At 38.1% G+C, this 25981-nt stretch overlaps 3 protein-coding genes and 1 pseudogene across 3 annotated transcripts; 1 reads left to right on the top strand and 3 right to left on the bottom strand.

Annotated features, from left to right (window-relative positions):
• Nucleotides 1-593: 593 nt before the first annotated feature.
• On the bottom strand, nt 594-9652 carry LOC129357003 (ras-related protein Rab-25-like). Its single transcript, XM_055026531.1, has 5 exons — nt 9463-9652; nt 5216-5411; nt 2816-3009; nt 2637-2714; nt 594-1153 (listed from the first exon to the last, which is right to left on the bottom strand). Exons 1-5 carry the CDS (start codon nt 9497-9499, stop codon nt 1032-1034), a joined length of 627 nt encoding a protein of 208 aa, XP_054882506.1. The 5' UTR covers nt 9500-9652; the 3' UTR covers nt 594-1031.
• A 1118-nt stretch (nt 9653-10770) lies between these two features.
• Nucleotides 10771-13095, bottom strand: LOC129356994 (ragulator complex protein LAMTOR2). Its single transcript, XM_055026526.1, has 4 exons — nt 12897-13095; nt 12112-12274; nt 11940-12029; nt 10771-11196 (listed from the first exon to the last, which is right to left on the bottom strand). Exons 1-4 carry the CDS (start codon nt 12962-12964, stop codon nt 11140-11142), a joined length of 378 nt encoding a protein of 125 aa, XP_054882501.1. The 5' UTR covers nt 12965-13095; the 3' UTR covers nt 10771-11139.
• Nucleotides 13096-15194: 2099 nt separating this feature from the next.
• On the top strand, nt 15195-19144 carry LOC129356990 (transmembrane protein 176B-like). Its single transcript, XM_055026523.1, is given in 7 exon segments — nt 15195-15246; nt 15249-15370; nt 15462-15575; nt 16502-16558; nt 17284-17490; nt 18326-18448; nt 18668-19144. Coding segments are annotated over 7 exon segments (789 nt in total). The 3' UTR covers nt 18782-19144.
• Nucleotides 19145-19257: 113 nt separating this feature from the next.
• Nucleotides 19258-22429, bottom strand: LOC129356991 (high affinity immunoglobulin epsilon receptor subunit beta-like; annotated as a pseudogene).
• Between the last annotated feature and the right edge of the window lie 3552 nt (nt 22430-25981).

Raw genomic sequence — 25981 nt, 5'->3', positions numbered from 1 at the left:
AATGGCTGCTGATGAAGCATCAGAGTTCACTATTGGCCAACATCAGGCAGAGCCAGCCCAAGGCAAAAGCAAGCCAGGCGGCTGTTAGTTTTTAAGGCCACAAAACCATCAGGGTTCAACTCTGCGCCGGCTCTGATGGCAGGTCTTAAATAAATGACTACTTTCGACAGAAATAAAAATAATAGGTCACCAATGTAACCTGGAGTACAATGAAAAACTTAACAACATTTCAGCACATCTGTTATTTATTAATCTCAGGTTTCACTGCAGAAAATCCCATGAAATCAGAACTAGAAAGCTCAGGATAACTCACATTCAGAGTTTTCAGGCCTAGTTTGTTTATTTATCATCATGTTGCTGATACTGAATCTTTTTGCCCTATAAACGTTGTGACGTACCTTGGGGGCTCAGGTTACATTTTTCAGTTAAACTGATTCCTGGAAATGTCCTGCTGTCATGTTTAGCCAACATAAAGTTGGCAAACTTCTACTTGCTTTTTACTTGAGTCAGAAAAAAGAACCAACTAAATTTGCGTCTGTAGTCGCTCTCTTCTTCTAAAATTTAAGACATTTCTGGTTATAAGACACCAATAATGAATCTACATAAATATTTATTTCTCACCAAAACTGCAGTCAGAGTGATCTGCTGCAGTACATTCTTATCACAGAGGTCAGGACCCAAAACACACATCATCATCATCATCATCATCATCATCATCATCTAGCAGCTGGGAGCTCTTTATCAGTCAGATATCCTCTCATTTAAACTGTACACATGTTTATAAATGCTTCAACTTCCCACCACAGATGACCTCAAAGGTCCGTTTAGAGTTTCATTGTTGACCTTTGATCCAGGATGAAAGCTTGGTGCTGGTTTTATGTGTTAAACCTGTGCAGCTCAGAAACCAGCCGCTTCGCTGAACGGTGAGCCGTTCGCCTTGTCATGTGGAGTCTCAGTCTCTGGCCAGCCTGAGCCCGGCGCTGCAGGCGGCCCCCCTGCGGCCCCTGTGGGCCCCAGAGGGACGTTTGGGCTCAGATGTTCTTGCAGCATGGCTTCTTCTCCTCCTCCTCGCTTTCTGCTCTGGAGCTTTTCAGGGTCACAGCGTTTATGGACCCTCGCACCACTTCTTTGCTGCTCACCTTTTTATGAATCTCTGTGTGTCAAAAATGATATATCTTGAATATTTAAAGCATAGCCAGTTTATTTTTTAAAATCGAGATTCTGTGGAGCACCTGTGAGTAGTCAGTATGTCACAGACAGCACACAGCAGATAGTTTGGTTTCAGTTTGGGGGAAAAGAGAGATGTTCATACAGGAATCGGGAAAATTAACTCAGAAAAAAAACAATTGAACTGGTTCAAATTTTCCTCATTGTTTGGTTGAGAAAATAGTGATTGTGTTAGATTAAGTGTTAGGGGAGGTTTTGTTTTAAAACAAAGGAAATCTGTTCTGAAAGTTATAGTTTTTGTTTTTTAAAGTGATGTAATCGTTTTCTTACATGTAGCACTTTGATGCCAGAAAGTTTGAGGAAAACTAAAGAACTTGTTAGTGTGGAAGTGGAAGGCTGACAGCTAGTCAGACATTTAGCTTTTTTCTGTAATTTTGAACTGTAGAAACTGAAAACATTTAGATAATTATAAAGACCATATTAAACTTCAGGACTTCATCAATAAACATGATCACCATCGACCCCTCATCAGGGCCCTGTCCACATGGGAACATTTAATTTTTTCTACAACAATTTGTCAATTCTGTTTGCATCAATTATTTTTTATGTGAATTTTGAAGTTTGGCATTAGAAAATGTTGATGGAAGCATTGAATTCAAAATAAGTTCCTCAATTTTGCTAAAAAAGTTTCTGTTCCTAAAAATATGACCAATCACATGTGCAAGATGTAATTTTTATAAAAAATATGTTGTTTTTTTCACATATTCATTAGTTATGAGGCTAACTAATGAATATAGTTAGGTAATCTGTGAAAAGATCAAACTCCTCCACATTTTTCTTGAGCTGTTATTACTGTCTGAAGAAATTCACTGCTCACAAGTCGTTCTGACCAAAACAGCCAATCAGAGCCAGGAGGCGGGTCTTAGCGCTGTCAATCATCTCATGTACTCTTACATATGCTAATGGGAAACAACCTGCCAGTGTGGAAAAAGTGTTTATGACAGGCTATGCTAGCTGCAGTGGAGCAGAGAGCAAAATGGATAGAGTGAGCGGGATGAGCAGCACCAAATGAGGGGAATGATTGACAGCACAAAGAGCACTCAGAGAAGGCGGAGCAGCTTGATATTTTTCACAGATTATGTCTTGTACTGTCACAACATAGAGAAAGTTTAAATATATTTACAAAAATTAAACATTGTGTTTTTTAAAAGTTACATACTGCAGCTTTAACAACAACAGAGCTGAATAACAGTTAGTTTGATTTCTATATGAGAAATTATCTTGTTCTGTAAAGCAAGACATCTCTGATCATCATCTACAACAGGTAAGATGATTATGACTAACAACTATTCCAGAGCCCCGAACAGTCTTTACAATCATTCCAGCAGAAGTAACTAAGGTAAGTGATTCAGACACATGACAGTTTGATGTATGTAAAGAGAAAAAAGAAACTAAAACTGACAAATCACCTTCCAGGACTTTGTTGAACGCTTCCACGTTAGTCGACTGCAAGGCCGAGGTTTCCAGGAACAAAACGCCTTTCTTTTCTAGAGGAAAAGATCATCAGAGGATATTTTATGAGATTCAGTCATACACTGCAGAATCTCACGTGTGATCTTTGAATGTCATGACATCATCAAGTTTCCACCTGCAAAGTCTTTGGCCTCCTCAGTGGGAACGGATCTCTCTGACTCCAGGTCAGTCTTGTTGCCCACCAGCATCACCACGATGTGGGGGTCAGCGTGGTCGTACAGCTCCTTCAGCCAGCGCTCCACGCTCTCATAGGTCAGATGCTTGGTGATGTCATAGACCAGCAGGGCTCCGACTGCTCCCCTGTAGTACCTGAGAGGAGGGCAGTCGCATTAGAGACTGTCCTCCTAATGCGACTGCCGGGTTTAAAAGTCAAAGGTCAGAGCTGGAGAAGAAAAGAGGAAGTTGTAGTTGACCTGTTTTTACTTTCAGATCATTTCCACTGTAGTGTGGCTCATAACATGTTGGAGCTTATTTGCATGTCACAGTCTAAACAGGAAGCAGTGTGTTTGCAACCCTGTAAATAGTTGATTTATCTGTGTTGAGGCATAAATGGCAGATTTTGCTTTAAAATGCCAAGCAACCTGAAGCGGCGCAACAACACATGCAGAACATAGACATCAACCAATCACAGCAAGTTTCGCATGTTTTATGACTGCGGCAGCCATTTTGGATTTTGAGGCTGTAATTGTTAAGGTTAAAAACAAATTTAAGAGAAGAATAGTACATCGGACCAATAAAAAAAACATTTTATTCCAATCATGACACAATCAATTGTGACAATATATTATTGGATTTTTCTGATTATGTTGTTTATTGGTATTATTGGTATCTATAAGGAAAGCCTCTTCTGTAATGAGTCAGCCACTGTTTGGTTAATAAGAAAGTTTGAGACACAACAGTTCATAAGATCATTCAACAGGGTGTGTTTACCTGTAAAGACACCCAGTAAAGGTCATGAACTGCTGGAGTTCATGACCTTTACTGAAAGAAAACCTTCTCACCTGGCCAACTCCAGCTAAAAGGCTATTTTAAGCTGCTACTATTCACAGAAACATCAACAAGAATGCGTAAAATGACACGATTGAAAAAGAAAATGTATCTAGTTAAGCAATTACTTGCTTCAAATGTGCCACATTTTCCCCCTCACTTCTCTAACAGATGAGACTATTAGGGATGTTTATTTGATCCTTTACCTGAAAATGACCAATAAATAATACATCACTTTCATTCAGAAACACTTAACAAGGGGAAATATTTATTTCCTTACAATTACAATTCTCCTCTCTTCTCTTCTTTCAGCAGCCTAATTAATTCCAGATTAATGGGTTTTTGCTGGTTGTTGCAGGATAAATGTGAAATTCCATGGGAATGGGAATTTGCATGCTGGAGTGAGTCAGTGAGTAATTACTGCAACATCCAGGCTGACAAAAAAGAGCTAATCCGGCGATGAAGCACATCCTCTGATTCTGACAGGCTCTGTTGTTTAAAACCAGTTTCCTCTGTTAATCCTCGTAGTTTAATTAAAAAAAGAGGGAATCAGTGGTGCCTTCAGAAACAGAGACCCCTGGAGGGTCCAGAGGTTTTCTGCTGAAAGCAGCTGGAGTCTGATCCGTGGGGAGGGCTGGGAGGTTTTTCAGGTAAAGGTTTCCTGCTCTGGCGATCAGGGCGTGTCCCTGCCTGTGTTTTGGCTCAAAGCTGCATCAGCGTAAGACGCTGACGCAAAAGGTTTCTCAACTACCAACAGTGCAAGAAAACAAGCTTTTCATGAACCACATTTTGAAGAAATGCAGTTTGGAAATTCACTTTCTGAACTCCAACCAGCATCACTCAGATCTGATGCAACATCCTGCTGGATCGCGACATCACCACAGTTCTGGACTGATCTATTAATATAGTCTAATATATTTAGAGATGCACCGATCTGATATGATGATCTGTATCTGTCCCGACTTTGAAGAAAAATCTAGATCAGGAATCTGTGCACTGTGTAAACAAAGGTTGTAATTAGAATGTCTTCATATAAGTGTGTTAACAGAAATGGATCATTGTCATGTCAACAGGGCCTAAATATGCTAAAGCACAGTGTCAGATGCTAGGTAACAGCTCTGTGCCTGTGATTACCACTTAATGTTTTGGACGTTTTTGAAACAGTTAATTTTCCAGATACTAAAAACATGAACTCATATTTATAAGCAAAGTCATGCAAACTGAATTATTTATGTTTATTTTATGATTATTCATAATTATGGGATAGAAATTGTAAACTGTGCTCAGACAAACTTCCTCCAAAAATCTGTTGCCTACAGAGGAATTTAGGAATGGCATAAATTACCTAAGAAAATTACCTTATGCTACAAAAAGGCAATTTTTTCCCTGAAAGCACTTTTGCCATCTTTAGAAGCAGCTGAGACCCAAATAGAAGTATAAAACATGTAAAATGTGAATTTGCATATCAGGTCCCTTTAAAAGCCCACCATGTGCCAATACATGCTCATTGGGGTTGGGTGGTACTCACGCTGAAGTGATGGCCCGGTATCGTTCCAGGCCGGCCGTATCCCAGATCTGGGCCTTGATGGAGAAACCGTTGAGCTGCACCGTCCGGGTGCTGAACTCCACGCCGATGGTTGTGCGGCTGTCATGGCTGAACTCGTTTTTTGTGAAGCGGGACAACAGATTGCTCTTTCCAACACCAGATTCTCCAATTAGAACCACTGGAAAAGAGCCAAACAGAGTTTATTTTAATTCAAAGCTAAACCAGCTCTGACTGAAGCTACTGGACCTGGGTGTTACCCTCCACATGTAATTACACCTTAAATCTAGAGTCTTAGCTGTCTGACACTTTCATAAGAGCACCATTAAGAAACAGTGATTGTTTAAACCTCAGCCCACAGAGAAATATTGCAAAACTGAGATAAAGCAACATGATTACTAATTAGGTTTTTGTACAGGCTATAATTTCAAACTAGCCACCAATTTCACAACAAGAATGGAAAACATTTGTCCCTCAGGCTCTCAGGATGCAGTTTGTATATCCCTCCAGGAAGGCTGAGGAAAAATCAGGCAAAGATGAGGATGTGAAACAAAATGAGTCTTTATTTCTGGACTCGTCAAACAGTCAGCATGGGGGTAAGGCAGGTCAGAATCAGTGGAACAAGTTCAGCAGCTACTTCCTTTACTCTGGGCCGCTGGAACCTATCTGCAGGGTAAACAGGCTCTGCACATTGCACTGACTAATGTTTGGCTATCGGTCATAAGAGGCTGATTCAGAAAAAAGAAAACAATCCTAAAGGCTTGGCTTAACTGGTCCAGACTGGAGACGGCAGCAACACATAGATGTGTTAAAGTTAGAGCTTAATATGGGGATGGGTGATGATGACAAACCCAGCTCCGAAAACTGAATGCTTCTTGAACAAGATGAGTTTAGAAAGTATATTAAACGCCTGAAAAAGAGGAAATGGGAAACTGAAAGATAGCTTTAAATTAAATGGATTTCTACCTTAGGATAGCTAACTCTTGGTTTTGTGGTGTGTTATTTATTTATTGTGTTTTGAACCAGCAAACACTGAATTTACCTTCAGGGAAATTATTTGTCATGCATATTTCACCAGAATTTGGATAAAATAAAGCTCAGAAAATCATTAAACAGTGTTAAAGTCAATAATCAAACTGAATAAAATTAGAAGGACAATATTTAACCTGAAGCTTATTTCTGATCTCATCTACTCAGGATTTGCATTTTAAAATAAAAGAGAGTAAACGATTGGTGGTGTCCGTGTGCCCACTGCTTTTTCCCTTTGTTTATTTTAGATTGCTTTATAAAGGTAAATACTTCTGCAATTTTATTTATGTCATATAATTACTCTTTTCTATTTAAATTGGAATGTTGTGTTATATCTAGAATTTGGATCTTGGCTAAATGTGATGCTAAATGCTACACCTGTAGCTAACAGCCAAAGATATCAATTAAATATATTAAATTCAATAAATCCATTAAATGACTTTTTTTTAAACAAATGTCAAATAAAATCTGGGAAACATGACGAAAGACAATATTAACTGACTATAATAAATAAAAACTTGTTAAAAAACAGGCTGTTCTCCTGTTTCATGTTATTATAGCAACAATATAGCAATAATTTTTCATGCTGATGGACAAACAACCAAGTAATGCAGGAAAACACAGGAATCAGAGGAATTCTTCAACAAAAATATGTTGCTTTGTAAACTGGAGCGGAAATTTATTGATGGGCTAAATTAGCACCAGATGCTAATTTAGTCCAAACGTGCAAACTGCTGGGAGTTTACAACCAAACAAATGGGAGGAAGATCTGCCTGCGTCGTTAGACTTTAGAGGTTTAGCTGCCATTTCAATCTGTCGACTCACGCAGAGAAAAATAAGCAGTTAGGAGATTTTAATGAACAAATCGTTGGTGCTCGAACCGGCGGAAGACTAGTGAGCGTAGATCGCCGGGGGAAGATGCTGAGTCCGGCGAAGCTCACTAGTCTTACCCCACCGTCCGAATAATGATGATGGAGCAGAGCCTGGGATGGAGGAGCGCGTAAGGCGCCTGGAGAATGGTCATCGGGCTGAAGGTGGAGATGGGGAGGAGGTGGGCGAAGCACAGCTGACGAGCAGGCAGATCCCCGGAGGCTGGACTTCTTGAATGGACCGGCTTGACGTTGATTGGCTGGGACGCGCAAGGGCACCGATCTTGATTGGCCGCAGCGGGGTGTGACATGTTTGAAGTGGATCAGCTTTGTTTGTAGATCAGCTGTGTTCTGTCTCCCAGCTTGAATTTACGCCTTAGCTCCATTAAATGTAAACTATTGCGGTAATTCAGCACAGAAGTTTAGCTTAGATTTACAGAAGTGGATCTGGACTTTTACGGGTTTTTAGTTTACATAATCTTTCGTTACAGGTTTTTATTTGTCATTGTATTGTGTGTTTTTGCATGCATTTGCCAAGGATCTGTAGCTGCTCTATTTTCACTTAACTCAGATAGAAAATCATATGAATTATTGTTCATCTTTGCAATAGAAAGTTAGCAGTGAGAGTTGATAAAAAAAAGCAGCCTTCAGAATACACAGTAGAAATTTGAGGCAGTAAAACATAAAATATTACCGAATTTGAGAATCAATGGAAAAGATTTTTTTTTTTCAATCAGTGGTTTGTCCAGGAAGGTCTGAGTTTTAGTGAAAGAATATTTTACAGGCTTCTGTTCAAAGCTGATTTAACTGATTTTAAGTTATTGTACAATCTTCTGCTTTAAGTGAACTTTTTTCCTCACTTTTTCTGCTACTGAGTAACTCCTTAAGTAAACAATCCTGCTGGTTTCTATTAAAATGCAGGACAGGCGACCTTGGAGCAGTTTGTCGGTCGGGTTTGTGATCCTGCAGAAACCTGGAAGAACCTGAAATGTTGCAGTGAGGCTCATATTTTTCCTGTCCTTTTTTCATAAAAACAAGAATTATTCCGTAATCATTGTCATCAGTACTGCATATCACTACTTGTTTACTTGTTGGAATCACAGAGTAAAATTAAACTATTTGAAGAACGTTGAGTTTTGAGCTGTTTGCATTCCATACCAACTTGACATGATCTGATTTAACTGATTAGTTTTAATGCTATCTTTGAGTTGAAAAAGCCTGAATCCACTTATTACCAAAAAAGCTGAAAAATGTTGTTTTTTATGACACCATCCTTTGGAACTGCGGTAACTGTGGGTTGGTTTTAGATGGAGACTGGTGATGACATCATTTGCTATTTGACTCTAGGATATTTTGGTTTACAGATGATTTTAAAACAAGCCTACTTCCCCTGCCGTGCTCAACAGTTAATAAAAGTGTTTCTGTTGATGGGCTGCATTTGTTTTTCTCCAAACATGGTGCTTCTCCACGGATCTCATTAGATGTAACTTTGTAACACTAAATGATTATTCTTCAAACTAAGCATACTTCCTTTGTCTTTTTCTAACTGTCCTGTAATGAAAGTTTACATTTAACATATAAACTGAAGCCTGTAGACACTGAAATGAAGCTGGTGTTTGCCTGAGTGTTGTTCTGTGTGTGAATTCATCCTGATGTCTGCTCCTAATAGGAATGACAGCTGCTTTACATGTTTTGCACTTGGGAATAATCATTCCTGCTGCAGAAGGACAGAGACATTGTCCGATAAACCTCCCAGCGTTGAGTTATTGATCAGTTAATCACTACATTTACACTTACACCTGCTCAAAACTCTTGTTTTTCTAGAATTAGAATTAATTTAGTTAAAACAAGTGATTCAGTTGTTGAAAACTCCAACTTATCTTTCAGTGTTGTTTTTTCAGTCGGGCATCTTTGAGCTCCAGGACCTTGAATTACATGTCCTACCTGTTCAGAGTGATTTACGTTTCTGCATAAATACAAGCTAGACAAGCTCTGTCAGCATCTGAAGGGACAGCACATCCCGTATTATTTTGCATTACTAATTTGAGTGCAGCAGAACTTTAACTAGGACGTATTCAGGGACAGTATTGAGCAGATGACGTCACTGCAGTGTAGCGATGCAACTCCCCCACCTGAAGTCAAATTTGACAAAACCAAGGTCTGCAGAAATGATTTTTTTCTTCTTCTAATCAATGATTGGCCGTTTATTCCTCCAATCATTAGGCGTTCTGTTAACATTTAGCACACAGTCCAAGAGAGCAGGAGGTTCAATGATGACGGAGCCTTCCACTGTTCAGGATCTGCAGGGATGAAAAGTAAAAGACAGAAACTCACCTTTAAATACAAAGTTGTAAGCTTCATCTGAGCCCATGTTGTGCCCATCCAGGTTGCCCCTGGTTACAGCCTCAGGTTAAAGGATGTAAGGTGAACCAGCTGCTTCTCGGCGGCTGCTGCGTTATGAAGGCAGGGAACGGGCCGGCCGCATGGAGCTTCCTGCTCTGCCTCAGGTAACAGCCTGCTGTGTTTGAACAGGACGCACTTTGGTGCTTCCAGGTTGTTCCAGGCTGAAAGTAGGCGGCCCCCCCTGGGGAGCGGCAGCAGCGCAACATGCGGGGCAGAGAGGAACTGAGGAGCGGCGAGGCGCCCCTGCTGGAGGAAGCAGGAGGCGCCTCTGACTCACAGGAAACTTTAGTCAAATGGGTCAAAAAGGCCAAGAAAGTAACAGCAATAACAATCCAAAACTAAAAAAAGAAAGGAAAATAGTGCTTTTACAAAATGCACCATACTGAAAATCCAAATCATATAAAATCATATATGTGTGCTGTAGTAAAAGACAGTTTTCCTTTTATTGGGCTCAACTAGACAAATTTATTATCATACGATGGCGAATTAGGGCAATTGTAAATAGAAAGTAAAAAAGAGAACATTTCCACCAAGAACCCAGAAATTATGAGATTAATCTCATAAATTTGGGGAAAAAAAATCAGTTTCAAAAGTCAAAAATTTACCTCCTAAATTAACATTTTGACAATCTGACGTTTCTGATCTTGAAGTAAAAGATTTGCCAGAAAAAAGAAATCAAACTTTTATATTAAATTAGTTTTTTTTCTTTCATTTACATTAATACTAGAATAAAATCATAATATTGCAAAAAGTTGTGATATGAGAATAAAAAATATTACTAAAAAAAACTCAATAAGAGAATAAAGTCATATCAAAGTGAGAATAAAGTTGAAATTTTAAAAAAATTCAATATTAAATAAAGTCAATGAATATGGCTCAATTAAAATTAGATGGAATATTAAGTGATTTCAAGTAAAAAAAAATAAATGGGGAAAAATACAAATACAAAAAATGTAAATTAAAAGGAATAAAACCAATTGCAACAACCTATTTTAGTAGTTCAGGCACTAACTATACCTTAATATTTACTATGATGTGTTAACTTCAAATCTGTCTTGATTTTTCTTCAGAATATTTGACTTATTCTACAAAAAAACATCCACAAATAGACAAATTTACCACAACCGGTAGTTTCTCAGGCTTAATAAACCTTTTAAAGTGAATGTTTCAGCTCTACAACAAAATGGCTCACCTCAGATTTTTGCAGCTGCTCATCGTTGATTAAAAATAAAAACAAGGTTTTCTGGCTTAGAATCTTCTTTATTCAACAATTCTGAACAAAAACAGGTAAATATTCTTTGCTACATTTTTCAGACAAAGACAAAAAAATCCCACAAATCTTCACCACAATGTATTTGCAAGAGTGTAGAAAAGGCTGCAGTTCTGCTTTAAACAGCAAAGCTGACAGAAAACTGGATCTTTGTAGTCGGTCAACAAATGACTTCTTCCTGAAATCTAAACTGGTAAATCATAATAAAAAAACACCAAGCAGGCAGAGAGCGGCGCTCCGCCGCCATGTTGGGCCGTATGTTCAGTCGGTGAGCGACACGGATCAGGTGACCTTCTGTCAGACTCCAGGAAGAAAAGGAAAGGTGAGACGCAACAAAACTACGATGCTGCCACCTGGGTTAATGGTTCCTCCAGATACTGCACCAACGCCTCTGCCTGTAAACACACACACACACACACACACACACACACACACACACACACACACACACACACACACACACACACACACACACACACACACACACACACACTGCAGTTAACAGGCTCTGACTCCAGCTGGGCAGCAAACCTGCAGACTGTCAGGCTGGAAAACACGAGTAATCTCTACAAGAAGTCGCTCATAAAATTCATTTAACAGAATAATAACTCTTAACATTTACTGACACGTCTATAAATGTAACATTGATCACTTCCAACTTCCTGGATTAGGGTCAGGCTAAGAATAAGCGGAAAATATATACTTACAATATTACTAGAATAAAGTGGCAATATGAAAATAATATTAAATTTATGAGAACATAGTTGTAATATTAGTAGAATATAAGAATAAAGTGATAATAGTACCTGATTAAATTCCTATTAAATAGAGAATTAATTTGTAAAAATATGAGATTTAAGTGGTAATAAGAGAATAAGAATGCAATACAAGAATAGAATAAAGTTTAATATTACCAGAATAAAGTCAAAGTAATATGAGCATAAGTGATCATTTTCTGAGAATTGACCCCAATATAAAAACGAGTAAAATATCCAGGTGATCAGGATACATGTAAACTTGAGAAAACTTAACACATTGTAGTTCATTTTTAAAGGAAATGCAGAATTACTTATAGTTTCTAAAACTAATTCTGCTTCAGGATGAACTTTTGCTTCATCCTGAATATGTGCAGTCTTACCTTGGCTTTAAGCATCCCGAAGCCCACCGTCTCCTTGGCGTACATACACAGCAGCAGGTTGGCGACACGCGTGATGGCCACCCTTCCTTCCTGAGGCACACGGACACAGAAAAAAACAGCTTAAATCTATCATCCTCACTTTTTCCCTTCACATCCCAGTTGTGTTTCTCACCATGCAGTCCATGAGGATGAATTTCAGCTTGTCTTCATTAAAGGCTTGATGGCCGTTCTTGTCGTAGGCGGCCCAGATGTTGCTGGCGATGGCCGCCGTGACGCGGGCGTCGGTGTCTCCATAACCGGAGTAAGCCAGAAGAGAACCCTCGTTGTTGAGTAAACTGTGGGAAAGCGGAGACATTTAAGTTTTAATTGCATTCTATGAGGTAAAAACAAGTGATAATTTATTTTAACATATAATAGTGTGCATGTTGCCAAGATTTGTGATATAGTGATTATTTTAGTAATTACTCGGACCGTTAGCTGGATACAAATTGGCACATTCTGTAGATTTTCATTTAACACACTATAAGATACATTTCAAACAATGCAAATATTAGTTACATTCATTCTTCTAAATAATACTTTGTTGCCTAAAATGCAGTAAACTCATTTAATGAACGCTTGATGACTGGCAACAAAGAATGCATTTACACAAAATACAAAAAACATACATTCAATAGGTATAAAGTGATTATATTAAATAACTACGTATTAAATTACAGTACTTCGACTTATTCATAATCTAACAGTCAAATTGTAGCATGAATGTCATTGTAAAGTAAAGACACGATGCTGCAGATTTATAATTTTCTTATGATTTCGAAAGTCCTTCGTCAAAGAGAAAGGCCATAATCTAGTCCCACAGTAAACAAACAGGCCATAGAGGTTAAAAACAAACCGCCCTGGTTGTGCTGCAAACCCGTGTGAAGCCAGTTAGCTTGATGCTAGCTCCGTACTCACAGAGTGCTCTGGACGCCGTTGGTGTTCGCCTGGCTCAGCACCTGCGTCAAAGCTTTCGGCCGCAACATTTCAGTCTCCTAAACTCCTAATAAAACCAGTTTTATTAAAAATACTCGGCAGATTCTAAACAAAAACCCTTAAAGAGTCACAAACAGAGCGCAAGACACAGTCAAGTCAGCTGATTGGACTGTCATCTCGCGCTTCCTGTTTCTCTCCCAATGCAACCTGGGTAATTGAGTCTTTTCTAAAACCAAAGCCGGAAAACAGTAAAGGAGCGGCCTCCTTTCTGTTTCTACTGATTTTAAGGGTTTATTGTGCAGACTTTCTTACTAAAATGTTTTTCTATTTTAAAATAAACCCCAATAAAGACATAAAAATTATGTTAATGTTATTTTCATGATTATTATTTTGTGTTGACTTTATAAAAAGCATAATGTGCACAAGAGATACACGATTATCTGCAAGTCTTTGAGTTCGGTTTGTTTTCTGGACCTCACAGCGAATAACTTACGAACAGATATTAAATAGTTTTGCAGATGCTTGGAGGTCATAAGTTTTGATAACAAACTTTAAAAAAACCCCAGCTGAAACTCTTGAGTTGCTTTAAATCAAGACTAACACCCCCCCTGTTTAGACTTGCTTTTGGACTATAATAAATTAAACATTGACCAACATATTTGATGTGAATGCCTTTAGTGATAGTACTCATCAAATTAAGAAGAGTATTTTCACATTGTTGGCCTTAAAAACATCTTGTTTCTGCTTTCTGCTTACTCTGGATGTCATGTTTTATAACAGGCTTATTTATTAGCTCAGTGTATTTCTCCACTTCCTTATGGTTTCCCAGTGGGAGGAGGAGATAACAGGTTGGTAACATTGACCTGACACTCCTGAGCCAACTGTTTTCCACGTCGCTTCAACCCAACCATCACTGTTTTCCTTTGTAAAAGAAGACCAGGCTGTTCTTTTCCTTTTTGGATTTCTGCTGTTGAACTGGATCTAAGTGGTGAGTCTCTGTGGATTAAGTCTGCCACAAAAGAAATTAGTTTAAGTATACTTTTTCGTCAAACTATAAAACAAAATAAATGAAAGTATATCATAACCATGTAGAAAGCAAATTGTGTGTCTCTTTTTGTTTGACTAGTGTGAGGCCTGACTCACCGATACACAAATACAAGAAAAATCAGCTGCCTTGGACAGAAAAATAATATTCTGGTTCATGTAAACGTGATATAGCCGAAGGTTAAGAAGAGCTTGTTTGGCCAAATATTGACCGGATCATGTTGCTGTAAAACTACCATGAACCCCTCAGTATGCAGGAGTATTCTACTGTTATAGATGCTGGATCCATTTAAAGGAAATATCCCAAACAAGGAAGCAAATGACTGAAAAACATAAAATCAAGATGTTGCAATGGCCCAGTCAAAGTCCAGATCTCAGTCTGAGTAAATGCTGGAGTGAAAGCTGAAGCCTGCAGTTATTTACAGACAAAAAGTGTTGGTTCCTTTCTGTCAAATAAAATATTATTTGCTCACCACTTGATATTTCAGACCTTTGTCCCAAGGAGTGAAATTTGTTCCTTTGAGCGATCTTTGTTGTGAAAAAACTTTTCCTGGAAGGAGCTCCTCCTCTGAGTTGCAGTTTCTAAAATTAAATGAAATTTAAAAAAAAAAAAATTATTTAACTTTTATTTAACCAAATGAGTTATCAGGAACAAATTCGTACTTACAATAACAACACTTTATGGTAAACTGCAAACATTAGCAAAAAAACTTTACAGATACAAAGGCATGGAATAAAATTAACATTAAATTTTAAAATGAAACACATGCAAGTTTCAGACAGCATCTTCTTTAAAATACCTGTACCCACTCAGCTCCTTCAGACTAGTCAGCAGCAATTAGCAAACACCTGGTGGAACTCGTTATAGGAGCTGCTTCTCAGTGCAACTCTGAAAAATGTTAATAGAGGAGCCATGTTGAGTTGACTTCCTGAGGGCGGAGTTTCAGAAAGAGCAGGAGGTTTTAAAGAGACAGAAGCCCAATTTCAAGGAGTTAAATTACAAAGTCAAGTTCTTTTTAGTCATATTTTAATACATATAGTATTTTTATGAGCGGTGAAGGCAACGTAATTGTGCTATAAAAGTGCCTAGGAATTACGTAACACTGGCTCTTTAAGTATGAAACATTCTTAGAAACATTTCATTTTGTTTCTCAAATTATAGTTTGGAGACATCATCACCAAACTCTTCAGTCCTCTTTCTGTAACTCTGGTTTGCTTCTTCAGCCATCAGGGAAGATGTCTGTGACGATGGCGAGAAATGACGGGGTAACGGTTTTTACGGTGCAGTCCGACCGCAGAGCCGCTGGCCTCCAGTGTGTCAGATCCTGAAGAGCCTCTGCTACAGTCCGCTGTGCTGCTCTCTGTCTCCCCATGTGAGGAAGATCCAGGGAACGTCCTCCTCAGTCCTCGGCGTGAGTTTCAGCTTCAGGTTCTGGTTGAGCTGTTGCTTTGCATTAGTTGAAGCAGAAAACACCAGTCCCCTCTGTGCTTCATCCTCCACAGGCCATGCAGATAATGATCGGACTGCTCAATCTGGGCTTAGGCGGAACACTGCGCAGCAGTCCAGACACCTGGTTCCTGAATTCTTCTGAATTTCCCTACTGGTTGGGAGCGCTGGTGAGCAACCTGCTGCCGGGTTAATCATAAAGTGTTAAAGCAGAAGAGCAAAGTCACAGATGTTAATTTGACATCACTGGTAAAGTCAACGTCTTTCACTTTATTGCTGATTTGATTGCATATCATTATGAGGAAGTACAGAGTTTACAACAGGGTGTGATTCAGCGCTAGCTGATAGAAACTCTGTGAGCAAAACTTCGTCAAATAATGTCGAGAAAACACAATTCTGCGATTGCAGTGTGTCCATTAAATAAGAAATGCAATAAGAATCAAATGTAAATAGGTCTTTTCATGCGATAAACTTATTAAAACACATGCCACGCCTTGATCCTGTCAGCTTCTTCTTTATGGTCTGCACCAGTGGCAGGACTCGGATGTTGGTCACAGTTTTATGGTCAGCAGAAGTTGTGTTTCAACTGAATTGCACAATTTGACATTTTGAAAATAAATTCACTGAATGGAAACACCAAATTGCCAGCTTGTTCTCTGATAAGTTTTGGCACTAGTATAAAGTTTTTTTTTATGTAAACATTGTTTTCATGTCACACAAGTCACATGATCAACAGCCAGATGTTTTCACTTGTGCAAACCACGAAGATGAAGACGACAGGAAATGGTCAGATGATGATAACATGGCATGTTTTTTAATAACTTAATATTTTTGAAATTTCAATTTGCACAATGCTATGGTCAGTGGAAATGCTGCTGTTATGCATAAGAGCTGCAACATTTGGAAAAATATGCATTTGAGATGCAGTTCTTGAATGTTATGATGCAGATGTCAGCGTTACTCCCTTTGAAATTCAGGATGTGGTTCCTAAATTAAAGGTTTATCTAAAAAAGAGAATATTGTGAAGCAAACTCAAGGAAATTGCTCTTTGTTGATAAAAATGACCTTTATTGTGTTTGGTTTCTTCTTTTTGTAGTTCATCACTTTTGGAGTGATGTGCGTTTTATCTGAGAAGTTCCCAAGCCTGTGCCTGGTGAGTCGTTCAAACTTTATAAAACTGACAGGAAATCTACACTGAAAACTCAGAGGGAACTTGTTTAATCTGAGGAAGTTGTTGTTGATAACATAAAATAGACAAAAGTGTTGCAAATATTGCAGTAACATTAATAATGTTCCTTCGTTTAGTTATTTTAATATTCAGACTGTTTTATAGAAAATGTTTTAGTTATAGTTAAGGACTGCACAGATGGACACTAGGTGGTGCTAGAGAGCCTGCCAAGTTTCCTTTGGAGGAAAAGCACCTTTTGAAATATGTATTTTTTTTATTTGTGGATCAAAATAAAATTTTTCTAGTTGTAGTTTTTCTGTTTTATGACATCATAGTGGCAGAGGTCAGTGAGTTCCTGGCAGCAGGAGCTGAGTTGGATGTTTGTTTTTCATGAGAAAATGGAAAAATTGAGAAAAATTGAGAAATCAAAATGTGCAAAAATAATGTTTTTATTTTATAACCTGTAATTTTATTGTCGTTTGTTTTATTTTTGGTGGACGTATGTCCACCAAAAATATGAGTAAAATAAACTTTCCAAACTTGTAGATGCTTATGTAATGTTTTTTCAAAAATTGGTGAAAAAAAAACAGTGGTTAGTTTTTTTTAAAGAAGTCATAGCTGTTTTATATTGATATATTTTATTCAAATTCGTGAAACTTATCAATGTTTTAAATGAAAACTTTCGTTTGAGTCGTAATCTTGTGATGCAGGTCATCCTGAACGTGATCCTGAACCTGGTCGGAGTTGGTTTCGCCATAGCAGCCATCGTGCTCTACAGCATCTACATAGCACACCTTCCTATGTGGTGGTGGTGGAATTGCTCCGACTCCAGATCCAACTACTTCCCTACTCCACCTTCACAGAGTGAAACTGAATTCTTTAGCCAGATGTGTCTCGAAGGCAGTTTGTTGTCTAAGGTGAGAAAATGCATGTTTTCCAATGTCACCAGGAAGGTTAAATATGGCTGCATTTCAATTACAAATGTGTGCAAATCTTTGTTCATTTTCTGCTAATGTTGAAAAAAAACAACACAATTCTGCAGTTATGGTACTTATATTAAATGAGAAATTAAAATACACATAACAAGTTTGTTGAGGCGAAAACAAGAATCGGGATGTTGGCGCCAGGGATGTTGGTTTTACAAGACAAATCAATTTTGATGAGGCTGAAAAAGCCGTCCTAGCAAAAAACCTTTTATCAAAAAAATTTGTTTTCCTAAATCGACTTGTTTGCATTAAGTGAGTTTAATTTGTATTTCCGTTGCCAAATTTAATATTTCTAAAGTAAATTTGCTATGGAATCGTGGCGATTTTGAACAATTCTCATTTTTCCATTAAAATGCAAATTGGAAAAACTTTTTTGAGTCACACGAGTCACATGATCACTTCTGGTACCAACCACAAAGAAGACAATGACAGGAAGTAGTTGGAGGACGAAAGGGAAAGGGAAGCGCCGCATGTTTTTAATAATTTATTGGTGAACAGATTTATTCACATGGTTTTAATTTTGTTTCTTATTTAATAGAAATTCTGCAATTGCAAAATTGTGTTTGTTTGACATTGGCAAAATATCGACATTCGTAATGAAAACGCAGATAATATCAGGCTGACACTAACAGGCTGTCAGGATAACTTATTGGTGACCAATTACTGAAACTACTTGACATATTTAGGTGCTTTTGGAAACAAATATCCATAAAGCAGCAGTCCACTCAACAACACAAAGTCGAGAATGTTTTTGTGATCCGATCAGGTGCTGCTGATAGGAATGAATGTTGTGCTGATCGTCCTGTCCATCATGGAGCTCTGCGTCGTCATCAGCACCGTCGTCCTCGGCATCAAGACCCTGAGGAACTCAGTGCAGGAGCAAAACACGGTAAATCCACACAAACTAAACCAGTCAGTTACTTTACAGGTAAACAAGAAGAAAACAGGCTGACTGGTTTCTGCTGCAACCAGCAGCTACGTCTATGTTTGAGATGTGAAGCTAAAAGATGAACTGGAAGAAAACAGAAGCGAATCGGATCAGGATTTCCTCTCTGTGTGTTTGATTTCTTTATATTGAGACATTTTTTTCTCTGCTGTTTTTCATCAGGATGCTGAAAACACCAAACCTCTGATGGGGCAGTCTCCTCTGATTCCACAGCCTAATGACCTCTGCTCCTTTCAACAAACACTTAAAGTTTTACTTTTAAACTTTAAGTGTTAAAAGTAAAAGCTGATGTTTTTCTTTTCTTTATTACTTCGCTGTTGCATTTGTATAACATAAAAAAACAGTGATACATTTTGGTCCTTCTTGTTGACAGAACCTCATTATATTTCTTTATTTCTCTGCCTATTTGTGAAGTAGCATTCATTTAGGGAAGCATTCCTCTAAGGAAGTGCAGATATCATGACACTGATTACCTGCCCTGCACAGTTAATCATTTGCTGAAGTCAAATAAATCTGCTGAGATGGAGTTTTTGTCATGATCTTTCTGTCTATGCTATCCTGTTTTTTTAGTCAAACTCTTTAAAACACTGCATGTACTGTAAAATAAAGATTCATGTACCTCAATTTGCATAAATGTTTATTTTTAGATTTACATATTTGTGTGGGTTTAATGCATAAACATCTCCAGATGATTCTAATTTTGAAAAATAGTTTTTATTGAACATAAACCATGTTTAAAAATGAATAAATGATAAAAAGAGACATTAAAATAGCTTTCGTTGTTTCTTTGTCAGGAATCTGAAAATCATACAAGATTTTCAGAATATGTTAATTTTGCAATCTTTCTAATATTCACCTTTTTTTTGAAATATTGCACATGTGAAAGCAAAGTGAACTCCAGGAGGATGAATACTGAGTGATGAAAAAATGTGAAAACGTTCATCAGGACACCTGAGGAGGTTTGTTGAGCAGATGAAATCAGTGCTGGTCCAATTTACTAGCTGGGTTGATGTTTCTTCATGGGAGTGAACAGTGATAGAACAAAAGAATGAAAGAAAATGGAGCAATATTTCATTATTTAATGTATTAAATGAACCAAAGAGTCACTTTGGACTCCAGAGCTTCTCATTTCAGAGCCCTGATCCAGAAAATATAAAAACTGTGACATTATCTCAATGCAGCTGCAGCTAAAAGTGCAGCACTTTAATTTTTAATCCATTGTTAAAGTTAAACTGTGAAGGAAAAAAGATGGCTGCATTAAGCCAGACGTTCTCCAACCAGATCGATCCACTTTTCTGTCAGTTTTTGTCAAAAACACAATGAATAAATCAGAAACCTAAGTAATGAGCTACATTTGATAATTTACTGTCAATCAATAATAGAAAGTTGAGAGTTATTATCTACTGTACTGTGTTACTATTTCTGGCACCGAGGTTTGGATTGTTTGCGGCACTGCCTGCTGATGCATCGATGGTTTCAAGCACCAGGACTGATGAGAAGGATTTCCTTCAAGTCTTCTGTAGAAACATTGTCAACCTGCTGACACAGAAACATTCACAATGAATACTAATACTGGTAAAGTTAGGGATTTACCTCTTACAACACAACTGATTAATAAATGCAACTTCTCTGAAGTCCATCTTTTAATAATGGTCCAGAAGAACAAATCAAATCATTTGGTACTTGGAAGTTTAAAAATGCATCAATCAACAAACAGTTTAAAGTTTGTCTTTCTACAAACAGAATGATTATTTAAAGAAAGAATATTTCAGACGAAATTATTCTACACTCAAATGTGAGTCTAGCAACGTGGCTTTTACATCTTTGAAAAGCAGAAGTGGAGCCTCCTGCCCACCCAGCAAGTGGTTTCTGGATGGTGAGTCAGCATCTAAACATTTGTCTTTTCCAGTAGCCATTGGACAGCAAATACGGCGGTAAAGCCAGCTGACCAAACTGCTGGAGCTCAGCTGCAATTGCTAGATGACGGTGTGGGTTTCCAGTTTACTGTAATAATGCAGAGCCTATTGATTTGTGAGGTTACGTTCCAGAGGTTTTAGAAACTGCAAACACTTGAACTTATTGCCAAAAATGGTAAGATGTTTTATTTTTAAGTGCTTAGGCTTGAGACTCATAAAATGTTCAAAATGTGAGTTTTGCATAATTCATTACCTCTTCCTCCTTCACCTCACCAGACAGGAACCCGATGCCAAGAGCAGCAAACGAAATACTGACAACCAACAGCAGAACAGCCAGGAGAATCAAGGTTCTGTCCAGAGATGTCAGTAGGTTCTGAGAACGAGAACAGACAAAGAAAACTGATTCTTTTCATCAGGACTTATAGCTGAATCGCTGCGCTCCGCCGTTTACGCCTGGACCTGCTCACCTGATCGAAGGCGGCCATGTTTCTGCAGCTGTCGTCGTGGCGACCGGGGTCAGAACCGGGGCGATCGCAAACCCAGAGCAGAGAGGAGTTGTTCAGGTCGATGGCGAACATCACGATGCCAGTGATGGAGAAGATCGCACCAACAATGTTCAGGAACACAGTGAAGCCCACCTGGGAAGACCATCACTTTATATCTGTAATACAGTCTGAGATATAAACTACATACATAGATATATGTATATTTTATATATTTTATTGGTATCTCCTCATGTTGGAATACTTTAAAAGAAAAGGGTGCTCTTCTGACCAGCAGGCAAATCCAAATGATTTTAATCCTTCTTTTCATAGACTTCAAAGAAATCTCTATATTATTCTGCACAAGCTTTTTTGGAAAGTTTTTCCTCTTAAAGGGAAATTTTCCTGATCACTGTCACACATTGATCCCAATAAGAGGCATTGCTTAAACTTACTTTTATCAAATGTAAATAAATGGTTCAGTGTTTGGAAGTCTCTCTATAAGACTCTGTGAAGGTGATATTATCGGTTTTTTAACTAATGACGGTTTCACTCACCAAGCAGGAGGAAGGAAACCGACCCGCTAAAACCGTCATGATTCCCGTTACGATAAACTGACAAGAAACAAAGTTCAAAACTTCAGTAACAAGAAATTACAAACACAACATGAAACCCAGAAAATTCTGAAAACTTCAACGACGGCAAATTTATGCCAAAAAACTTAAACATTTTGATATTAATCTAAACTATTTTCTGAAACAACAACAAAGTTTGAAAAGGCACAAATGTGCAAATAAATACTTAAAATGTTGAAGAGTAATCTCAGACTTTCCCAAAAAAGAAACAAAGAACATTTCTGAGTTTAAAAAGTTGAACATTTCCATGTAGAACATTTTTTACTTTTTCAAGTTTCCAAAGCCAAACATGTTCAACGTTAAACTCTGCATAACTCTGAATGAATCAGACATTTCTGCATTTTTCTGGCAGTAATTTATTCCTTTCTCCTGTCTACATTGGCCCTCCATGCCATCATATGCTGACTGCTTAAACATGGCAGGAAATAAATAACCGAGCCAAAATAAGCAAAAAGAGAGATCCTTTCAGATAATTAAGGCTTGTTTTTGGAAATATAAAGATGCATTTCACAGTGTTTTGGTGGAGAGTTAAGCTCAACTGATAAATAAAAATAAAAATGTGCTACATACATCCCCTGGAAAGAGAGAAAGAAAGAAAACTATAAACAGTTTGTTACCACAGCGCCCAACCAGTAAGCAGCTCCCAGGCTGGTGAAATCCCCCAGACGAGTGCTGGTTCTTCCCGGTCCAAGGCCGATATTAAGCACACCCACCATGATCTGAACAGTCTGCAAAAGAAATAAAACCCATGATCCCTGCATTGAGGTGAGATATTTCCCCCGGCTCCTCTCACCCCGGCGGCTGCAGCAGGCAGCCCCAGGTCTGCACTCCCAGTTTCTTCAGGCAGCAGCAGCAGAGCGCCTTCAGGATCCGACACGGTGATGGGAACATGTTCCCACACCGTCTGGATTCTTCTTCTTCTGGATTAAAATCAGCAGAGATCTGGACTCACAGCTGCAGCGTGAGGTGGAAACGATTCTGCAAAGGAATGTTTTAATCTAAAGAGAGCAAACTGAGTCACTTGTTTGCATCAACAGGCCTATCAAATGCAAACATGAATGAACAGTCATGGCTATTCTCTGATACTACAAGGTAGAAAAGTTAAACTGATTTCTTAACCTTTCTTTTATACATAAAAACCCATTTGTTTCTCTCTTTGCGTTTTTCTCCCTTCACACATTTTAAAATCTACAAAAGTTAAAACTTTCCTGAGAGATTGTGACTTTGTTAAAAGATAAAAAAAGCTATATAGCTGGAAAGATAAAAAGGATTTTGTCAAATTAAAAGAAGCTGCACAGTTAATCAAACCCCAGGCATCGATCTGATGCAACATTTGATTGGATGTCATATTTTAAGTGTCATGCTAATGGTGACCAATCCCAATGTGAAGTTTAGGGACAGAAATGCTAAAGTTCAGTGATAAAAAAGAAAAGAGTCAAGAGAATGTAGATTAACTGATTTCTATTTATTGGAAGGAAACGTTTTACTTTTACTCGAGTAATAAAGGAGGTCTGGTGTTTGGAAAATTCCTCATGATAACATCTGAGCTGCTCTAAATGAATTCACTGGAGAGATTAAATCATTTTGTAAAAAGTAACAACATTTCAAACACTGAGGTTTGGTGCCTTTATTTCTTCATAGACTTAAAACAGCAGAAATTTATATTTTACAATCGAAAAGCCTCCAAAAGACAGAGATGGAGAAAAAATGTTAAATCTCTTAGCAAAATTAGTTATAAAGCAGTTTTTTACTGTCTTTGTGTCTCTGAAATTAGGACTTATTTCTCCCAGTTACATATTTTTTGTGAACCTAGAAGCCAGACTGATTGAGAGTCTTAATCCAGCTGAGATGTTAAAGCAGAGCTGATATGTATTTTATGTTCGGATAAATCAAATAAAACCCTAAAATTAAACAAATAACACAAGAAATTCAAAAAAGTAAATTTAACAGCAGCTGAGCTCACAGAAATATTAATGATAATTTGAATATCTGTTATTATTCCTGTGAGCTCAGCTGATAAAAATAATATATTATTAAACTCATTTTGTTTTTGGGCCATAAAAAATCTGAATGTTCTTAAAGGGCCGGCGGTGCCAGAATATATCAATAAAACCAATTGAACTGTCAAAATGTCAATAAATATCTGTTCCTCCAGGATTTTGATTGTTTTAGGGTTTTTTTTGCATCAAAATTATAGATTTTGTTGTGCCAATTTGGAAGTGAAAGAAGCGTGTATAATATTTGCACTAATATATGACCTTAAATGTGACTTTTTAATACTCGCCGTATCGATCGTGGACAGTAGCTTGACATCAAGTGAAACTGAGGCAGCAGTCACTGAAACTCAATGTTTGTGATCAATTTGAGAAAACAAAGTGGAGATTTATAGACTTTGTGTGAATTTTGCAGATTTGTAAAAAACTGGAGGGACTTATTGATGTAATTTGGAGTCTAGACGCCACATGAAGAGCAACGTGGGGCCAATGTGGCCCCCAGGCTTTTGAGGCCAATGTGGCCCCCAGGCCTTTGAGGCCAATGTGGCCCCCAGGCCTTTGAGGCCAATGTGGCCCCCAGGCCTTTGAGGCCAATGTGGCCCCCAGGCCTTTGAGGCCAGATGTGGCCCCCAGGCCTTTGAGGCCAGATTTGGCCCCAGGCCTTTGAGGCCAATGTGGCCCCCAGGCCTTTGAGGCCAATGTGGCCCCCAGGCCTTTGAGGCCAATGTGGCCCCCAGGCCTTTGAGGCCAGATGTGGCCCCCAGGCCTTTGAGGCCAGATTTGGCCCCCAGGCCTTTGAGGCCAATGTGGCCCCCAGGCCTTTGAGGCCAATGTGGCCCCCAGGCTTTTGACATGTGACATTGTATGAAGATATCTGGGGGTTTTTCTCTTTACTCTGGATTCCTCCCACATCACCAAAAGCATAATTTCGGACATGAAGCAGGTAAAACCCACAAGAAGAAATTATTAAATAAGTCACATGCAGTTGAAAATATTATTAACGAAAAATCAGGGTCCTTTTTTCTGAAATTCACAAAATATGAACTCAGTTTGTATCAAAAAAGATCAGATCTGACTCATGTTTTCATTTTGAAAAGAAAACAGAAGAAAGCTCCTGACCAGAGCTTCCTCTGGCTCGGTTCACCGGAAACTGAACTCCTGATGTGAAAGAGGAAGATCCAACTTCATGAAAAACAAGCCAGAGATTTAATGTCAGCAGTTTCCCTCCTGACGTTCTGATCAGGCTCTCATGTTTCATCAGCCGATGACAATTCAAGAGGAAGCAGAGTTGGACTATCTCTGATTTCACACATTACTGGTATTTTCAGCTGAGATGACAGCAGTGGGAACGAACTGGTGCAGAACATCAGGCTTTTGCATGATGTTCTGCACCATGATGTTCCTTTGTTTCTGATAGAAACAAAGGAAATCACAAAAGGAAACTTTTGTGATTCTTGGTTGGTCGTCTGTAACAGTTCACTGGAGCTCAACAGAAAAAAAACATAATCAATCAATCAATTTAATTTGTAGTGGTTCAAACTGCTTTATGTCACAGAAACATGAAAATCATGAATTGAAACATTAACTTTTTTAATTGTTCAAAATGTTGGTTTGAGTTTCATTTATCATTGTACAAAAGAAATAAATTCTAAACAGAATTTTTTTATCTCAACTGTTTTACAAATATGAGAAGTTTTAAATCAAAATGAAATACAATAATACTTAATGTGAGAGTAAATCATGTAATGATGTAAATAAGAAAATGTTCAGGCTTAGAAGGCTGTGCACATCTCTGTAAGGTATTGTGTTTCATAAAAACTTTACTTTGTTCGGAAAATTTGCTGAAAAAAGTAATCATTTGCTTTAAATTGATTGATTAATTTAAAACTCAGTTCAAGTTGAATGAATTCGATTGTTTGTCTCCTTTTGTTAAATCAACTTCATGAACTTTAATTTCTGAGTAAAAACAGAAATTTTAAACAGAATTTTCACGGCAGCAGGTGGACGTTCATTTTCAAGTTAAAGCACCTTCAAGTGTTTTACAGTGTATTTCTAATTCTCACCGTGGCTGAGCGTTCAGAATCAGAGTAAGAAAAACCTCGGCCACAGACAGGCCCAGTCATACTGATGCTGGAGAAGAAAATGGCTCCAGCGGCTCCAAAGATCCCAGGAAAGTTCAGACTCAATCTGGAATGAAAGAATCAGAACAAAGAAGAAGCCGAAGAAAAGTTTTCTCACAGTTTTGAAAATTACCCACTCACCAGACACAGACATGACTCCTTCTCACACAGAATGCAAAGGATGCCAAGTATGGCAAACTGCGAAAGAAACAAAACATAAATTATTGCTGTTTATTCTCTCACCAAAATTCCCGACCAATAAGGGAAGCCGGTGAAACATATTAACTCAGCGCTGGATTCACTGTCTGAGATGGGGAGTAATTAGTTAC

This window comes from Poeciliopsis prolifica, unplaced genomic scaffold (assembly GCF_027474105.1).
Source record: "Poeciliopsis prolifica strain line A6 unplaced genomic scaffold, Auburn_PproV2 SCAFFOLD216, whole genome shotgun sequence".
Classification (NCBI taxonomy): domain Eukaryota; kingdom Metazoa; phylum Chordata; class Actinopteri; order Cyprinodontiformes; family Poeciliidae; genus Poeciliopsis; species Poeciliopsis prolifica.
Note: the sequence above shows the minus strand (reverse complement) of the source record. Positions and strands in the feature narration are given on the sequence as shown.

Excerpts from the sequence above, each read along its gene's own strand:
- LOC129357003 (XM_055026531.1), bottom strand. The coding sequence starts at position 9,499 with ATGGGCTCAGATGAAGCTTACAACTTTGTATTTAAAG. Across the intron at positions 2,715-2,815 it reads GGAGGCCAAAGACTTTGCAG|AAAAGAAAGGCGTTTTGTTC; the intron begins GTGGAAACTTGA and ends CTTTTCCTCTAG. Across the intron at positions 1,154-2,636 it reads GTTCAACAAAGTCCTGGAAG|AGATTCATAAAAAGGTGAGC; the intron begins GTGATTTGTCAG and ends TTTGACACACAG.
- LOC129356994 (XM_055026526.1), bottom strand. The coding sequence starts at position 12,964 with ATGTTGCGGCCGAAAGCTTTGACGCAGGTGCTGAGCCAGGCGAACACC. Across the intron at positions 12,275-12,896 it reads AACGGCGTCCAGAGCACTCT|TTTACTCAACAACGAGGGTT; the intron begins GTGAGTACGGAG and ends GCTTTCCCACAG. Across the intron at positions 11,197-11,939 it reads TCGGGATGCTTAAAGCCAAG|GCAGAGGCGTTGGTGCAGTA; the intron begins GTAAGACTGCAC and ends GTGTGTTTACAG.